The 19,200-nt window shown below is 38.3% G+C and overlaps 1 protein-coding gene across 2 annotated transcripts in view; it reads right to left on the bottom strand.

The window, feature by feature from the left end:
- GC (GC vitamin D binding protein) overlaps positions 1-10,282 on the bottom strand; it is a 38,728-nt gene extending 28,446 nt beyond the window's left edge. Inside the window, exon 1 of one of the 2 annotated variants that reach the window (XM_017665021.3) lies at positions 10,078-10,282. In XM_017665021.3, the coding sequence (XP_017520510.1) occupies positions 10,078-10,135 (58 nt within the window). In that variant the 5' untranslated portion in view covers positions 10,136-10,282. The remainder of the gene's footprint in view (positions 1-10,077) is intronic. The other variant, XM_017665020.3, reaches the window with a different exon arrangement.
- Positions 10,283-19,200: the final 8,918 nt, after the last annotated feature.

The raw sequence follows: 19,200 nt of genomic DNA, 5'->3' as shown, positions 1-19,200 counted from the left end.
ACATGTCTTCCTTTGCCACCACGGGCAACAGCACGGAACAGGCCTGATCTGGACCAACAGCTTCAACATTAAATGAATTTAAGAATTTTTGACTATTAAACCAGACATCCCCATGACTGTATAAGGATGTTCAAAAGGACCAGAGGACTTTTTGAGTGAATAGAAAAATCATAGAACCCACTCTTAAGTCTATTCAAGTGGTTGGGAAGAGCGGGTTCCCACCGGAGATGAGTTCTTTGTTGATGCTGAGACCCGTCTGTCCAGCACGTCTACTACATGGATGAAGGGGTGGAAGCATGAAGGGCAGCCAAAGTCTTCCTTCCCTGATTCACCATTTATGCAAGTAAATCTAGGAAATTTCTCAACTATTTGTTATCTTTTGAGGAAAACAGAAGTATATAATGGCCCAGTTTCTTTTCTTTGGTAAGTGTTTTTCACATTTAATAACCTTTCCTCCTGGATTTATTATTGGGAAATCCACCTTGGGTCAGGCAGCGGTTGTCATGCCTTTACCTCTCACCTCTGATGGTTAAAGCTCTGCAGAAGAGTAAATATACATAAGCTAGGGTAGAAATTCTTAGTTTGGAGTGGAGGTGGTTGGATACGGGCTGGGGAAGGGTGTGTGTGTGTGATCTTTTCCTTTTAAAAAGGTTCTCTTTAGGATTTTTTAGATTGAGTGGTGAAAATGCCTGATACTGGTGAAAACTTCCAGTAGAGGAAGCTGTTGCCCCATAACTTCCAGGTAGACTACTTGAAGTATATTACTGAAGGGAAAAGAATCAGAATTGAGAGATAAAGACATTCTTAAGCAACACTTTATAATAAGGGACCCATTCAAATACCATCAAAGTCACATAGAAGGTAGAAAATAACTTGCTCAAATCCCACATTTTCTTGGAAATTAGCACAAGACAGTAGGATTGATAAACCTAATAGCCAATGGAGTATAAAAGCCAATTGCAGTGAACCCCTATTATATCTGAAAACCTTCACATCTAGTACATTTTCTGGAATTTATTGACTAGTTTACAAGGTTGGATATTGTCACAGCTTCAAAAGGTCAAAATTAGTTAGAAAACTTCCTTTAATCACTAATGTTATTCGATGGAACTGAAGATTAGGACATATAGTATAAGAATTTAGGGTAGAGCTGTCCTCCCATAGTGAAGAGATGTACCATTAGGATGTCAATAGACTTGTTTTATGTTGATCCTAAGGTAGAGCTGGGAAAAATGGCTGGTGGTAGATTTTACCTCAATGGGGGGGGGGGGGAATTTTATAGTAAGGCTAACTAATAACTGAAGTGATGAACAACCTTTTGAAAAAATGAGTTTGTTTTGTCCTGAAAATATTCAAATAGAGTTTAACCCTATATACTAAGGATTCCTGAATTTAGTACAAGATTGTATCCTCACAATCTTTAAGACAACTTCCAAGGATTATAAAAATAATCCTTTTAAAAAAAATTTCATCCAAAGAGATCTATAAGTTATAAGGCTAAGCAAATATGTATGGAAAAATTATATGGAATCTTTATTCCCAAAGCTTATGTGTTTTTAGCTACAAAAAAATAGCTCTAGTAAGTTCTTTCTCTTCTTAATGCAAAGGAGTTAACTTTTAGTAAACTCTCCTTATAAAATTGAAGAGGTCATATTCAAATGGGGTACCTTAGACCACTTAAAGAATTAATTGTTACTAGCATTCCAGATTCAGATTTCTCACTTCACCAAGAAAGAATTTCATTCAGGATGTATGTGTATGGGGATGTGTGAGTGCATGTGAATGTAGCGTAAGTGGACCCTGCAGATTATCCCGTTAAATAGCTTTAACTAAATCAATTAGTATTTGCACAGAAGTACATTAGAATCCATGGGTTTTAGGCTTTAGTTAGAATGAAAATGGTAACAGGAAAGTGAGAAACTAGATATGCTACAGATACGAAATGATTCTGGAGTCATTTTTCCTGTAACATTCAGCCTAGAGCATGACAGAAGCAAAGGAGGAAACCTAAAGGGAGGCATTCTGAAAGTTCAGACTTAAATATAAGGCTAAAACTGCTCTTAGAAAGTAACCTACAGAGGAAGCTGTTGTACCATGTATGTTTCAGGGGACTATTCAAAATATATTTGATTTAAAAAAAAATCTCATCCAAAGATATCTATAACTTATAAGGCTAAGCAAATATGTTAATCATTTTCTCATCTTCTGAAAACAACAGATACTGAGATAATTTGCACTGTGATTATTACAAATTGATTCCTCATTCCTTGGCATATAGCTTAACAAATGTTTTCATGCCAGTTGAGCTCACTTTGAATCACAGGATTTAATTATATTATGAGCGGTTTATGACATACTGTTCTTTACTGTGCCATGTGGTTATAAAGAAGGCAATCTGGACTTTGATACAGCCCCAGTAAATATTGGCATAATCCTAGTGACATTGGTGAAATCATTTTCACATCAAGTGACCCCTCTGGGGTAATGTTTACAAATTTCATTAACAGAATTTTTGGTTTTTGCAATAGCATGTCCATTCCATCTGTATTGTGAAACATTCTCGTAAGTCTGTGTCTAATTCTGGACTTAAGAAAACAAATTAGACTTACTTTCAGGAAATCTTTACTGCTCCATGCACTTCACCTCTTCCAGCACAGCTGACAATATTCATTCATACATGCAACAGATGTGTTCTGAAGACTTACTCTGAGCCAGGCACTGGATTCAGAATTGAATATGCAATGGAGAGCAAAATAGACCCATCTCTCCCCTCACGGAACTCTGAATCTAGTGGGGATAGATAATAGGACACTCTCTTGGTACAAACTTTGCTAAAAAGTATATTTGAATGCTGAAACTATTACTGTTAGAATTTCTCTAAAACCAATTTGGTCCCCTAGAGAAACTGTTTATATGCCAGGAGCAGTGGAGGGACCCTAAATTAACACTGAATTGAATAAATGCTTATACAGGATGCTAAGAACTGCCCTAAGTTCCTATTTCTCTGTTGTGTTCTGGAGAATTATGGGTTTTCAGAGCTGTTGGGCATTCTGTGTTTTTGTAATTTCATTAGTTTGGCATTCTTATTTATGTTCTTCCCTGATGCATTTGTGTCAGAAAAGGTCAGTATATTTGATGTACATGTGTGTTAAATTTTAAGAATATAGTTTGTAATGTTCATACTAGTCAGCTGGTTATTGATTTCAGACTAATGGTTTTACTTGAGAAATTAAACATTGTGCTAGGCTGGTTTAGGAAGCTGCCCTGGTGTTTGGAAAAAAAACTACTGATATATCATTAGAAACACTGCTAAGGAAGAAGTGTTATTTGAACCGATAATCTCTCATTTCATTTTTCAGACACATATTGGGTCTCATTTCCATTGACATGCTGAATCATTATTATATAAAGCATTGATCTGGTTTTTCATATTGATGTATTGATATATGCAGGCAGGTGTGTTGTTTCCTGAACTTGAGTCAATGGAAAAAAATTCAATTTTTTAAATACTAAATCTAGAGCCCTACATGACAACTATACACTAACCAATCTAGAAGAAATTAATGTACTTCTTAGGATGCCATCAGTGGAACAAATGGAGCTTCATTTCAGATTTTCAAAATTCAAAAATGGTAGAAGATACAGGGTCATTGGGTCAGTTGCCCAGAAACTACAATGGCCGTAGAGGGTGACTTCATAGATCCACTCACGCATGATGTCATTGGGTTCATTGCCGGTGGTAGTCTACACAGATGTGAACACTAAGTCCCAGACAAGTCTTCCTCCATGCATATCATTCCACCTCCTCTCCCCTTCACATCTTGTTATTTACAAATGCTTTTGTAGGGTGGAGATAGGGGAACAAGTTTCCCTCTTTCACCGTTGGAATGAGTGAGGATGATACCTTGTGCATATTGATGTGGAAATGGAATGCATTGCAGAGCTTAGTTTTTAAAGCAATATAAGAAAAATGCACCATGCAAAAGAAAATATGAAGCCACCAATACTTCAGGAACTCAAGTCTGGTAGAGATAATATACAGCACCAGTGGTGATCATTGCCGTAGAAGAGGTTGAAATAAAACACTATGAAACTTTGGAATGGAAGAGACTTTTTGAAAACCTCATGAAAAGAATTATTACTTGAATCAGACTATGAGTGATGGGCAGGATTTTAACAGGCATAAATAGGAGAGGAATTTTAAGTGGAGAGAATAATATGAAGAGCTATCTTGAGTTAAAAAGTCACAAGTCCTAGCGGGGGAATGAGTAATCCATAAGGAAACTGAAGAGTGGGGCTTAAACATGGAATTGACAGCTAACATCTCACTGTTTTTAAGGCAATAGGGTATCTATTGAAACATATTCATGTAGGGGAATGGCCAACTCATAGCTTTATTCAAGAAGAGTGACCTTGGATTAAGACGAATAGTACCTTCTTCATAAGGTTGTTCTGTGAAATATGTTAATCTGTGTAAAAATGCTTAGCACATCTCCTGTCTAACATGTGGTAAGTACTCAATGTATGTTAACAACTTTATATTAAGATCAAATGATAATATATATTATCAGATACTATATACCCTTGTGATATGGCTATCATGTGATTTTGCTCGGATCTTCCTCTCAGGTGGTAGGCTAAATCATTTTCTGATCAGAGAAATATGGAAGAGAAGATAAAAATAGAAAACTCCCAGAAGCAGGGAAATGAGTGAGCACGCCCCCTAGTCATCGCCTGGCCAGTTCTCCCTGGATCTGGCCAGTAGGACAGTAGTCTACCAACTGTGAGATGCCTCGACACAGTGCTCCTCTGGTGAAGTCCCAGGCTGTCACGGGATCCAGGTACCTACCGTATTAGACTTCTATTGCTACTGTACCAAATTTCCACAGATTCAGGCTTAAAGCTGACAATTCTGTTGGAGAGTCTGACATGGTCTCCCTGGGCTCAGATAAGGTGTCCGCAGGGCTGGGTTGTTCCTGGAGGCTTTGGGGAAGAGTTGGCTACCTTTCCTCTTTCAGCTTCTAGTGGTAGCCTGTGTTCCTTGGCTCCAGGCCCCCTTCGTCCATCTTCAAAGTCAGCAACTTTGCCTCTCTCTGGGCCATTTCCCCTCAGTTACATCTTCCTCTGACTTTTCTTCTGCTTCCCTCTTCTAAAGCCCCTTGTCATTATTTTGGCCCTTCCCAGATAATCCAGCATTATTCTCCTGCTGTAAGGTCAGCTGATTAGCAACCATTTCTTCAGTTGCAACTTTAATTCCCTTTTGTGATGTGACCTGACTTAGTCACAGGTGACTGGCATCAGGATGTGGGCCCATATTCTGCCTACCAAACACTCATGATTTAATGACGTCTCATCAGCCACCAGCTGACTCTAAACAGAGAGCAGAGCTGGGCGGGGGGATTTGTATCTGCCTGATCCCTCAAATCCCACCAGCCAGCTGCTTAGCTCAGCCTCACCATTTCATTCATCTCTCAATAGTGATCCTGATTTTTATGTAATTCATTTTTGGACCATGCTTACCACATTATATAAGATTTTTTAGTGTATTTAATATGAATTCATTGAGAAAGGGATAGGCAGGGGTTTGGTTAGGGAGCCACTACAATAGCCATGTGAAGGAGACCAAGGGCCCGGACAAGGACAGTGTCTGAAGATGTAGGTGGCAGGGAGTATTCACAGGTAGCTTTGGGCTAGATATCTGTAGAGGGTAAAGGGGAGGAACAAAGGGAAACGGAGGAGGCTTCTACAGCAGAATGCTCTGTGCAAGGCTCATTTATTTCAGGGTTGTAATGTATAGAAAGTGGAAATAACAACACAGACAACAAATATGAATAAAATAAAATTCAAAGTGGCTATGCAGGCTTGAGCATAAATAATTCAGAGGTGACGGTCCAGCGAAATAAACAGGAAAGTTAGAGGACAGAGCCAGTTTCACTGAATTGGGAAGAACAGGAATTTGGGTCAGTTATGGATGACCATAGAAGGCAGCATGAATTTCATTTAATTCTCCCTAAATTGGTGTTAGTGACTGGTTCTTTTGTCATTCTTAGATTTAGTGAAAGATGGTATTTCAGAAATCTGTCTTATGAGAGGCAGCAAAGCAGTGATTGTGAGCATTGTGTCTGTAAATCCAACTAATTGATGTAAAATTCTGATTGTGCTACTTAACTCAGATACCTTGGATAAATTACTTAATCTCTCTTTCAGTTTTCCTCATTTATAAAATGGGGATAATAGTACTAAGTTCATCATGGTACTGTAAGGGTGAAACAGATTTTTATCCAAAAGATTTTCAACATACTGGCACATTATAAATATTAGCAATTTTATTCTGTGTATAAAATCTAGTGCCAATGCTTTACAGTAGATACTTTATAAATATTTTATTTCTATTATAGAGCTGCTATTCAATTTCTATTATAGAGTTCCAGGTACCTATTATGTGTCCTGACATTGAACTTTGCTTAAATATTCAGAACTACCTTACGTTGGTACTGTCACAGTCCTAACTTTGTGGTTTTATACAAAAAAAATTTATTGAATACTTACATATGATTGTGTTTTAAAACTGGGAATTATAGAAAGGAACAAAAATAAGGACCTTGATTTCTTGGAACTTCTACGTTTCATTCTTGTTACAATAGACAACAGCTGGTGCTAAGTTAAGGCAATGAATGCTGAAAAGAAAAAGCAGGGTAAGGGGATGAAGAAAGATGGAGTGGTAGGTGCTACTTGGGTAGGTGTGTCAAGGAAACCTTTACAGGTGACCTTGGAGCATATGCACCAGGAGAGGAAGGAAGACATGTGGTATGGGGGCGTCATTGTTCTAAAAGGTGGGAGGAGCTAGTGCAAACCTGAGGAGCAGAGTACACATGGTGTGGGTAGCGCAGAGGCCACTGTGTCTGAAGCAGAGTGAACTGGGGGGAAATAGGAGGGAGAAGGGTAGCAGAGACAATAAAGAAGTTAAGTGACCATATATACCCAGAGCGAAGGCAATCGATTCCTTTTAAGGATTTCTTCTTTTCTTCCCTATACAGATTAACTTTGTGGTCTTGTAAAGTACATGTACATATCCCCATGCCCCACACAGATGGTGAGTGCATGCTTAGCATTGCACCTTACAACAGGAAGTGTAACATTGCTATTGATTTCCAGGGAGGTTAGCATTCCTTTCTGACTTCAGCTCCTCCTCCTTTCCCCCCTGCCTAAGCCTCTTTTATGCTTTCGCTCTGGCTGCTTTGTGAACTTGGATCAGACCATGCTTCTTCCTAATTCAGGACTTCTGCACTAGCTTTCATCCATCTTGAAACACACTTCTAGATCTTTGCATGGCTGTCTTCTTTCCATCAAGAACATCTCAAATCCTATGTCACCTCCTCAAAAACCATTATGTAGGTTTTGCAGAAAAGATATAAAGACATACCTGGGAAAATAGAGAAGATACCTACTTATCCTAAATTACTTCTCCCTGGCATTCTGTATAGCTTTGTTTCTGAATCAAATCTAGGACAATTTTGTTCTTATTATGGCTACTGATGAAGGGACAACTTGTAGAGAATAAACTTGATTCAATGGTGAGTTGGGAGATTGGGATAACTCATATTGTCTAGGGCTGTTTTGACAAACAAGTGGAAAAAGGAAAAAATACAGCTTACCCACCAACCCAAAGAAGACTTACTTTCTTCATGGTGTTTGATATCATGTTTAGTGAAAATATGCATGCTGAGAAAGAGATGCTTAAAGCAAAATGAAAAACAACCATAATAAATATCCTGTTCTTGCCAACAGCTCTAATAAACTGCAGTGGTTTATTTCCTGTAGCATTATTTCCCTGGTAACCGAGTAGCTGTGTCAGGAGCCTTCTTGCTTATTTCTTGGGAAGGGCACGATACAGTTTGTATTAGTGCTGTATCCATTTCAGTCTTGAGGAAAGAAGCCAAATAGAGGCAAATGGCAGACACAGCCTTCTTGCCACTGCTGGGGCAGCTAAAGTGAATATTTTCTTGGACTACCATCCAGATTGGCACATTTGCTAAGCTCTTCTCTCCAAGGTGTACCCGTGGGTATGTGAACAAATCCCCAGGGCTGTCTGATGGGAGGGGGCTGGCCTGGCTGGAGAGGAGCTGATGTTCATGTTGAGCTGTAGCAGCATCCATTTTAGACCTGAAGTCTCCCAAACAACACTTCCATGGGGTATAGGTACATGTGTATTTGGGAAACTCCAGGTTAACTTTTCTTATGTGATTTCTCAGAACCTTTAGGACAAAAAAGACCTTGAACTGTGAACTAACCAAGACAGATTAACATACAGCTTTTTTTCTTAAATACTTTTGGACACAGAAACATTTTTCCAAGATGAATCTTGAGTGAACTACACTTCAGAAAAAGGTGTCCTAGATAAATGCTGTGGGTTGTGATTAGCTCCCTAGAACTTAACAGAGAGAGGGAATTGCAACCCAAGCCAATCCCCCACCACCCAAGACTCCTCACAGCTCCTTTAACCTGTACCCTTTGTAACTTTCTGCCAGGAAGGAGCACACCTAGCTTCCAGGTGAATCACTCACTTGGTCCTTGGGTCATGCTCAGGTGTTGTAGAATGGCTGATGGGTCAGGGCTGCTGTCTCCAAATATTGGGTATTTACTACTTACAAATATATTTTACGTCTCAAGGGATATTTTCCAACCTATGGCACCTAGGTAACCTAAGGGAAGTTTGTTGTGGAGTCCAGACCTTCAGACTTTTAAAATTTTCATCAGAGGCTGAAAGAATGCTGAAAGCTGTTGAAATAGAGGTTGCAGAATGCTGTTATTCTTCAAAGGATATTGCAAGTCTTTGGGGTGAAGCCAGTTTATATCTGCTGAGTCAGCAGTGCAAAATGATGACTCCTGTCTCACATTTTGGCTCCCACATATTATTCCAGGGCCCAGCCATTTCTGTACCTTCTGTGTGTTAGAGATCCTGAATTGAACCTGCTTCAGTAAGATGTTTTCAAGTTCAGGTCCACCCCACAGTAACCATGAACAAAGGAGTAAGCTTTCAGGGATTTTGGAACTTGGCCTACTCAAAGGTCTTGTAAGGGACACTACTTTATTTATACCCTACTCTCTGTTAGACTTTGTAGTCTTACATAGGACCATAGCTTACTTAAGGATCTATGATTAAGACATACTTGGAAATAATTTTAGTGACAAAAGTGAGATCAAAGAAAAGTGAATGTAAAAAGAGTATGAAAAGTAGCAGTAAGATTATTAATGTCATCATTCATAACCAATAGTTCCTGAAATTATTTCACTGGTTAAATACATTAATATGAATATTAATACTATGAGTTGGGTGAGGCTATTGACTGACAATACTAAATGAAAATTTTAATTTTTCCATCTAAAAATGCAGAGACCCTTATAAGCATTCAAGAATCATCCATAAAAGTAAATTGAAATTGATTATGGGAAATTCCTAATATGCAAAATTTATGAAGTTGTATGTTTCACACAATTTCAGCATGTAGCACTTAGAAAGGTTTTTAAACATTGTTCAAAGATGGAAATACCATTTGAAGAATAAACAATGAAAAATATAGTTCAGTTATCTTGATCATGCTTCAAACTATTAAATTCTTTTATGTGGTATATTTTTAAAATTATAACACATTTTCAAATATTAAATGTATAGGACTCCTTGAAGATGGTCAAAGAAATCTCAGTTGACATCGTGCATCATTGATATATTCTCTCAGTGCCAGTAAGTGAAGGCTGGGGAAAAAAGTGAGGATCACAACCTGCATTTGCATTGTCTTTTAACTAAGAAACTAACTTCAAATCATTTCCTCTAGATCTTACAAAAAAAAATCAGGATAACTGACACATTATACTTTTTTAATGAGATTTTCTTGACTTCTTGGCAATTCTAGTTGAATGCTGTATGCCACATTTGAACTCAAATTCTTCCCACTCTCCACAACATATTCACCAATCCTTTTGTTTTCCACCTTTTGTATAATTTTAACATGTAAAATTATAACAGGAAATTAGACTAGGAAGAGTTCTTGTAAATGGTCACATCACTGGAAGTCTTACCTCTCTCTAAAGCATGCACAAATGTGAGAGCAAGCAGGAGAACCAGGGTCCTCTTCATTTTTCTGCCTTCAAGTTTTGCAGTGTCCCCGTCTCCTGCAGGCTACCCAGGAAAAAGTGGCAGCCCAAAGTAACCAATTCCCTTTTACTGAGATTCCCAACCATGAACTAATCAATTATTAATCTCTACACAGAAGCAAGACTAGTCATCCTTGGCCCACAAGAGATAAAATAATATCAATCAAAGCAAATAGACACGCTGGGGAAAATTCAGGAGATTTTAATCATTAACTTCATGAAGCTGTGAAGAGTCAGGGTTTACAGAGGTGTTCCCCCACCCCACTGCTGCTTTTCACTAAAATTTACTTAATGTATTGGGCACATCACTCCTCCCGCTACTCTCCCCACCCCACCCCCACTCACACTCTCTAGGGTTATGTGTCTCCTTTAGCCATTCCTTACCCTTCTCATGTATAAATGGAAACTTGGAGATTGTCCTTCTATTTCCCTGTCCCTGTCTGCCTGTCCTTCTCTGTTAACCTACTACAAATAAAATATTACTTTAAAATATTGAAGACAAAATATTTTTAAGTAAGGGTGAGGTAAGAGTGAGAAACAGACATCATAATTGCTCTGATACATAATTTCAGTGCTATAGAATTTAATTGACAATGATGGGATAGTTCTTTATGTATATGTGCTATACTATACTTTTTGAAACACTGATATACTTATTAAAAATAACTCTTAAAGTGAGGCAAATAACTGGAAGGTTATGTGACTTGCCCAAATCACAAAAGTTAGTGGCAAATCTTGGACTCCCTATAGCTAACTTAAAGTTCTTCCTACTAATGGTGTGTAATTAGTATACTTTAGGGTAAATATAACTTGAGAGCTCACTGGGCATGTAGACATGGTATCTAATACACTCATTTTGTAGAAGAGGGAACTAGACTTGCCCAGAGAGGCACTGGTAGCTATCATCATCCCCGCATTGGAATCGGGTCAGCCCCTGGTTCTTGCAGTGGTCCTCATTTCTGGAAACAGGGTCAGAAAAGGGCTGGTACACAAGCTCTGGAATCAAATCCTTGCTCAATTCTTGTTGGGTGTGTAACTTGGGAAATTGTCTCTAAGTCTGTCATATGCAAAATGGTTATAATTCTTAGTAACCTTTGTCACAAGATTCTTAATTAAGATAATCCATGTGCAGGGTTTACTGTAACACCAAACGTGATAATGTGCATTAATATTAGCTGTTCCTTTTTTTTTTTTCTAGTTACTGCCTTCTTTCTCCACTGGCTCTCCAAATTTATATTTGAGAAGGTATTGGAATTAATGAGACTGGAACTTGGTGGAAAATCTTATAGCCAATCCTGTCTTCTAGGTTTAAGATCAGCACAGATAAATGATTTAGAATTCCAATATTAATGCAGTAGGTAAGGATTGATTGCATAGAGAGATTTCATTAAAATCTCAAGGTGTGCTAGGCTATCACATTTTTGACAGATCCTCCATCTATATTGAAAATAGTTTCACGTGAAACCTTCATAAGAGTGTATATCAATAATACCTTAATAAAAAAAACTTGTAAAAAACAAAATAGTTGGTGTTAGGTCCAGAAATGTTGGATTTCCAGCTAGTTGGAGAAGGAAACTAAGTAAGATCAAAGCAGAGATATCTCTGTAAGGCTAAAGGAAATACTATGATAGAGGAGAAGAGAACATACTGTAATACTGTAAGTACTGCTAGAGGCAATATGGGAAGTTCATCTTGCTGTTCCAGGACCTAATACATGCTGTTCAAAGATCAACTTCCTGCCTATCACAAGTACTCTAAATTTTTCCTTGGCTAAACTCCTAGTTTGCTTTGGAAGTTAATTAAAAATGTGTTTTAGTTTTTAAATTATTTGGAAATAAAATCTAAAAAAGTGCCAATGTGTGTCTAAAAATAACTGAGAAACCCGGAACTTGGAGAATAGCTGATAACATATTGTAGTTTCCATTTTTAAGATAATAAAATATGTACTTTGTATAGTATTTAACGGTATTTCAGTCATCTTTTGATGTTTAGTTCACTCAAAGACACAATTATTTCCCATTAATTTTGCTACCATGTATAAGATTAGCCTGTTTCACTTCTTAAAAAAATTATAACTTTTTCTCTGCTTTTGCAATAACAGCTACTACCACTTTTGTTTAATGATAAACTACATGTAGCAAGAATTGCAACATCTCATTTTGAGAAATCCCTCCACAAGTTACCAATGCATTCTTCTGGTTGAGTTTATCTTTTTCAAACTGAAAATTGGCACTCATGTGCTAGTAGATAGATACATGGACCTTTTCTCAGTCTTGTTTATGTACCTCCTTAACTCTCAAATGTTCATTACTTAAAACAATTCTAAAACTGGCTTAAATGAGAAGTCTCATGTTACATTGAGACTTCTCCAGTAAGTCAGATGGGGGTAACAGGGAAAAAAAGAATGAGTCAAATCTGACACTCTGTTACAACAGCAGTTACAAGCAGCAAAGGAATTCATTAAATAATTTTTAAAGAATTAAGTATTTAACCATTGGAATTTCACAGGAGTTGTTTTGCCTGTAAAGAACTGATCTGAAGTAGTCTCCCTTCTCTTTCTCTTGATGTTGGCTTCAGAAGCAATATAGTTTTTTCTCTAATGAAGGCTAGTTCTAGGCAAGACTGTGAGATAAATCCCATCTTTAGTTCTTTCCTATCACATTCTCCTCATCTAAGATCTAATAACTCTTGGATCTTACACTCTTTAGCAAAGCATTGTTTTTAACATTTCCATGCTGTTGCAGACTGCTTAGAAACCCTTCCATTATAGCAGAAATGACCTTTTCAAAATAATTTTGTCAGTGTGTTCTTTACAATCAGATTCTCTCTGTATTATTAAAGTGCATTAAAGTGCATTATCTTTCTCTTATAAATGACCTGATCAAATGAATGTTAGTGTCTTCCAAGTTGAGGTGCAGATTGTGTGAGGAACAGGGCCTACACACAACCTAGATTGCAGAGTGTTCTTGTTGCCCAACCATTTTCCTGTTCTTGACTCCCATGAGGAATTCCATTATCTTTATAATACATCTCCCTCTTTATTTAGGTTTATTCAAGCTGCATTGCTACTGTTTGCAGTTAGAAGCATTCAAGCCTCCCTACTTGTGACCATTCAGTTAAATGTCTGTGCTTTAAAAGTAGTGACTTCATCTTACCTATCTCTGTAAGGTACTTTTTGCCTTATATATTAAACTTTAGTACAGAACCATTTGTGATTCAATCAGCACATTGTGCTGCAGGGCCTCTGAAGGACTTTGTTACACTCTTTTCCTTGGAAGACCCCTGGCTCCATTTTGTATGTTTGCTCTCTTTCAGTAGAAGAAAGCTTTCGCTTGACAGATATTTTACTCACACCACTTTATTCCAGGTATCATGCAAAGCCGTTGGTTTTACAATGGCACATAGACCTTCATGGACCTCATGGACCTTCTCATCTAGTTAGGAAGGCAGATAATGAAATCAAAATAATAAATGTGTTGACTGGTGAGTCCACATTCTGTGCGGAGAATGGAGAAGGATAAGAGTAGATGCAGAGAATCCAGTTCAAAGGCTGCTTTAAGAAGTCCAGGCAAGGGACGACGCGACTTAGTACTGGCAATGGGAGAGGTGACTACTTGGAAGACAGAATTAGGGGTGGTAGGGAACTAGAAATTGAGAAGGAGGAATAGCATCTGAGCTGATTCCCCAAGATTTCTGGCTTGAGCGAACAGGTGAGTATTAAGGACATTTTCTGGTCCAGAATGCACTGGCGGACACACGTAATTTGGGGAAGATGTTGTATTCTGGGGGAATTTTGAGTGTTTGAGTAAGGCATGTTGATCTAGTGCTCTGGAGGCCAGACGAGGCCTGAATTTCAGGCTGCACTGAGCCTCCCTTCTCTGTGCTCTGCTCTTACTACAACTTGTGCATCTAGGTATTCCCAGCACCTCGCACAGAAACTCAATGTGGTAAGTCCTCAGTGATAATCAGTTTAGTGGAGGAATTTAAACGTCTGGTGTAAGTTTGTCAATGCTGTGTTTAATATTAAAGACTATGATAGATCTATAATTTGCTTTTGCTCATTGAGATCCAGGTAAAATTTGAATGAATCACTGTTGGGATGAACAAGCCAATCCGTTTGCTTTTACTTGGATTTTCATGTAAATCTACAAATGACTCATTTGTATTAAAACAAAAGAGTCTATTATATATATTCAATAGAGAGTAGGAGTTAGAAAGTCTAATGAACATAAATGGGTTTATTAAGCAAGAGGGCTTCATTTATTTTAAAAGGAAAATTTGAGCTCAAATTAGAGAAACTACCAGGTTCCATCTACCAAGGCTGTATTAGTTTAAGAAGTCTTATGTGATAAACTGCTAACTAAATCATAACTCTCCCAAGAACATGTTCATAAAGAAATATGTCACTGAAAAGAACCATATTTAAGAGGAATGCCTTTTCAGACTAGAAATAAACAATTTTATTTCTGTTTGGAAAAAGAAGAAAGAAAAAGGAATTCAGGAACAAGTTTCATGAGTTTTCATCAATAACCTTGGACAATACCTCTTTCTGCCTCTATTGTTTGATGGAATAAAAAATTCTATATCACTATTATGAGTATCTCATCATAACTAGTGAACTGTCAGACATTCTTAGCTTTTTTGAGAAAAAAGATGTCTAGGTTCAGGTAATTAATAAAAAATTTATAGGAATTTATTGCTCAGCTATTTTCCAACACTGGAGCCAAGTAATTTTTTAAAACAGATCTGAGTATTAAAACAGTGCAGTTACTCTTTTATAGCATTGTCAATGGTAGTATACTTTGGCAGCATTTATAGAGGCAGAGGCTGATAAAGAGAAAATGAGAATATGGGGGAGAAAGAAGATGAAAGAAAGGAATGAGAAAATGAACCCATTTATAATACAATGTTCATTGTGAACACATTGATGTGCTCACAATGTACATGATATTTCTCTTCCACATTTTAAAATACTTTCTAAGAATAGAATGGGGTCTCAAAATGTGTTAGTATTCAGAGACTGTGTTAACCTTTATTAATAGTTTCTAATAATGTTGTTCCTATGCGTTCCCTAATAAGCAAGACTCTAAAGAGCAAAGGATAGCAAGGTGACTAAATGAAGGTGATATTTAAATTGGATTATATGGGTTTTTAAAAGTTTTCAGGCTCATATTTGTTACAAATGGAATAAAACTAAATGTTATTCATTCCCAGAGGAATTAACAGCTAACAAAAGGGGACTTACAGGAAGCCTACATGTCAGAACATGTACCAGGGAGTCACTCTTGCTGGGAGGGGGAGGGAGATTGAGGAAGAGCAGGCTGTGCGTCACTTCAGAAAAATGCAGAAAAAGTTTTGAACCAGCCAATAAAAATTAAGACAAATGTAAAGAAAGCCTAATATGGATATAACTTGCTTAGGTGATGTCTGGGAAAGAATGTGAACCCTGTAGTACTCAGCCAATGAGGAGCCAGAGGAGGGACTCACGTGCTAAGGAATAACCTCCTTGTTGTAACCGCCCTGAGTATGCCTGCTTACCAGACACCAGATCTTGCAAGACCACCATTAAAGCCTTGCTTTGCTGTTCTCTTTTGCCTACTTATTAAGTATGAACCAGTGTGTTTCTCACAATTTTGTAACCTTAGCTAAAATATTAGATAATGCATTTTCTCCAAGAAGAATCTTAGATTATCTTGGTTTTCATGAATTTCCTTTTTTTTACGGGCAAGTGAAAAGACAAGAAATAAAAAATTTTGTGAAACTAATTGTGATAGGCAGAATAATGCCTCCTTCCCCTCCTCCCCAAAAGATGCTGATGTCTTAATCCAAGATCCTTGGAACTGTGAATATTACCTACATGGCAAGGGGAAATTGAGATTGCTTATCAGATTACTCTACAATATGGATATTTTCCTGGATTATCCAGGTTGGGTCCAATGTGATCACAAGAGTCCCTTCAACGTGGAAGAATAAGGCAGAAGATTAAAGTCGGAAAGATGTGAGGAGGAAAGCAGAGTTTGGGGAGGTGTGACTGCTGGCTTTGAAGATGAAAGGGTCCATAAGCCCCAAAATGCAGGCATCCTCTAGAAGTTGGAAAGGGCAAGAAAACAGAGATAGGTGTTAAAATCTTCAGCTCTAGGGAGGAGCCAACATGGTGGCATGAGTAGGACAGTCCCAAAAACATATATTTTTGAAAATACAAATAATCCTAAAAGAGAGACCAGAAGACACAGGACAACAGCTAGACTACATCCACACGTGTGAGAGTCCAGCGCCTGGTGAAAGGGGTAAGATATAAGCCCCGGCCTGGTGGGACCCGAGTGCCGCTCACCCCAGCTCCCGGTGGGAGAGGAGTTGGAGTGGGGAGGGAGAGGGAGCCAGGACTGCTAAACACCCAGCCCTAGCCATCTGCACTAGAGCGCAGACACAGTGCATGCGTGGAGGGCTGGAAACTAGAGACACAGGGCAGCAAGACCTCTGAGTGGGTCCCGAAGTTGATGCCCCTGTGACAAAGAAAAGCGAGTGCTTTTTGAAACTCTTAAAGGGACAGGGATGCAACAGCTGGACGGAAACAAAGGTCACAGTCCAGCAGCTGGAAATTACAGGGAAAACTGGGTGCACTAACCCCCTGGGCAACAGCTCTGAGACCCCTCACAGAGGTAAACAGCTAAATAGCCCCCCGTCCATTACCCCTCTGGTGCATTGCAAAAGCAGAGAAGCAGCCTAAGGCTGGCCACACCCCCAGCAAGGGAGCTTCTTCCATATTGGCCGGGCAAGACACAAAGAACCAGTCTACACGCAATTACCCAACACAAGCCACTAGAGGTCGCAGTTGTCCCAGTAAAGAAAGGCCAGTAGCAAGTGAAAAGTTTGGCCCTCCCAGCTGACAGTCAATAGCACCTATCAACATGAAAAGGCAAAAAAATATGATCCAGACAAGACTAACCCAGACAGCTTCAGCATCTGCTAAATCTTTCCCTGAGAAAGGAACCTGGGGAGATAGATTTAACAAGTCTTCCTGAAAAAGAATTCAAAACAAAAGTCATAACTATCCTGATGGACTTGCAGAGAAATATGCAAAAACTAAGGAAGGAGAATATAGAAATAAAACAAGCTCTGGAAGGACTTCAAAACAGAATGGATGAGATGCAAGAGACCATTAATGGACTAGAAAACAGAGAACAGGAACACAGAGAAGCTGATGCAGAGAGAGAGAAAAGGATCTCCAGGAGTGAAAGAATTCTAAGAGAGCTGAGTGATGAAAGAATTCTAAGAGAGCTGAGTGACCAATCGAAATGGAACAATATCCGTATTATAGGGGTACCAGAAGAAGAAGAGAGAGAAAAAGGGATAGAAAGTGTCTTTGAAGAAATAACTGCTGAAAACTTCCCCAAATTAGGGGAGGAAATGGCCTCTCAGACCACACAGGTACACAGAACTACCATGACAAGAGATCCAAGGAGGGCAACACCAAGACACATAATAATTAAAATGGCAAAGATCAAAGACAAGGACAAAGTATTAAAGGCAGCCAGAGAGAAAAAAAGATTACCTACAAAGGAAAACCCATCAGGCTATCATCAGACTTCTCAACAGAAACCCTACAGGCCAGAAGAGAATGGCATGATATACTTAATGCAATGAAACAGAAGGGCCTCGAACCAAGACTACTGTATCCAGCATGATTATCATTTAAATATGAACGAGGGATTAAACAATTCCCAGACAAGCAAAAGTTGAGGGAATTTGCCTCCCACAAACCACCTCTACAGGGCATCTTACAGGGACTGCTCTAGATGGGAGCACTCCTAAAAAGAGCACAGAACAAAACACCCAACATATGAAGAAGGGAGGAGGAGGAATAAGAAGAGAGAGAAATAAAGAATCATCAGACTGTGTTTATAATAACTCAACAAGTGAGTTAAGTTAGACAGTAAGATAGTAAAGAAGCTAACCCTGAACCTTTGGTAACCACAAACTTAAAGCCTGCAATGGCAATAAGTACATACCTTTCAATAATCACCCTAAATGTAAATGGACTGAATGCACCAATCAAACGACACAGTAATAGAATGAATGGATAAAAAAGCAAGATCCATCCATATGCTGCTTACAAGAGACTCACCTCAAACCCAAAGACATGCACAGATTTAAAGTCAAGGGATGGAAAAAGATATCTCAGGCAAACAACAGAGAGAAAAAAGCAGGTGTTGCAATACTAGTATCAGACAAAACAGACTTTAAAATAAAGAAAGTAACAAAAGATAAAGAAGGACATTACATAATGATAAAGGGCTGAGTCCAACAAGAGGATATAACCATTATAAATATATATGCACCCAATACAGGAGCACCAACATATCTGAAACAAATACTAACAGAACTAAAGGAGGAAATAGAATGCAATGCATTCATTCTGGGAGACTTCAATACATCACTCACTCCAAAGGACAGATCCACCTGACAGAAAATAAGTAAGGACACAGAGGCACTGAACAACACACTAGAACAGATGGACCTAATAGACATCTACAGAATTCTACATCCAAAAGCAACAGGATACACATTCTTCTCAAGTGCACATGGAACATTCTCCAGAATAGACCACATACTAGGCCACAAAAAGAGCCTCAGTAAATTCCAAAAGATTGAAATCCTACCAAACAACGTTTCAGATCACAAAGGCATAAAACTAGAAATAAATTGTACAAAGAAAGCAAAAAAGGCTCACAAACACATGGAGGCTTAACAACATGCTCCTAAATAATCAATGGATCAATGACCAATTCAAAATGGAGATCCAGCAATATATGGAAACAAACGACAACAACAACACAAAGCCCCAACTACTGTGGGATACAGCAAAAGCAGTCTAACAGGAAAGTATATAGCAATCTAGGCATATTTAAAGAAGGAAGAACAATCCCAAATGAATGGTCTAATGTCACAATTATTGAAATTGGAAAAAGAAGAACAAATGAGGCCTAAGGTCAGCAGGAGGAGAGACATAATAAAGATCAGAGAAGAAATAAATAAAATTGAGAAGAA

This window comes from Manis javanica, chromosome 5 (assembly GCF_040802235.1).
Source record: "Manis javanica isolate MJ-LG chromosome 5, MJ_LKY, whole genome shotgun sequence".
In the NCBI taxonomy this organism is placed as follows: Eukaryota; Metazoa; Chordata; class Mammalia; order Pholidota; family Manidae; genus Manis; species Manis javanica.
Note: the sequence above shows the minus strand (reverse complement) of the source record. Positions and strands in the feature narration are given on the sequence as shown.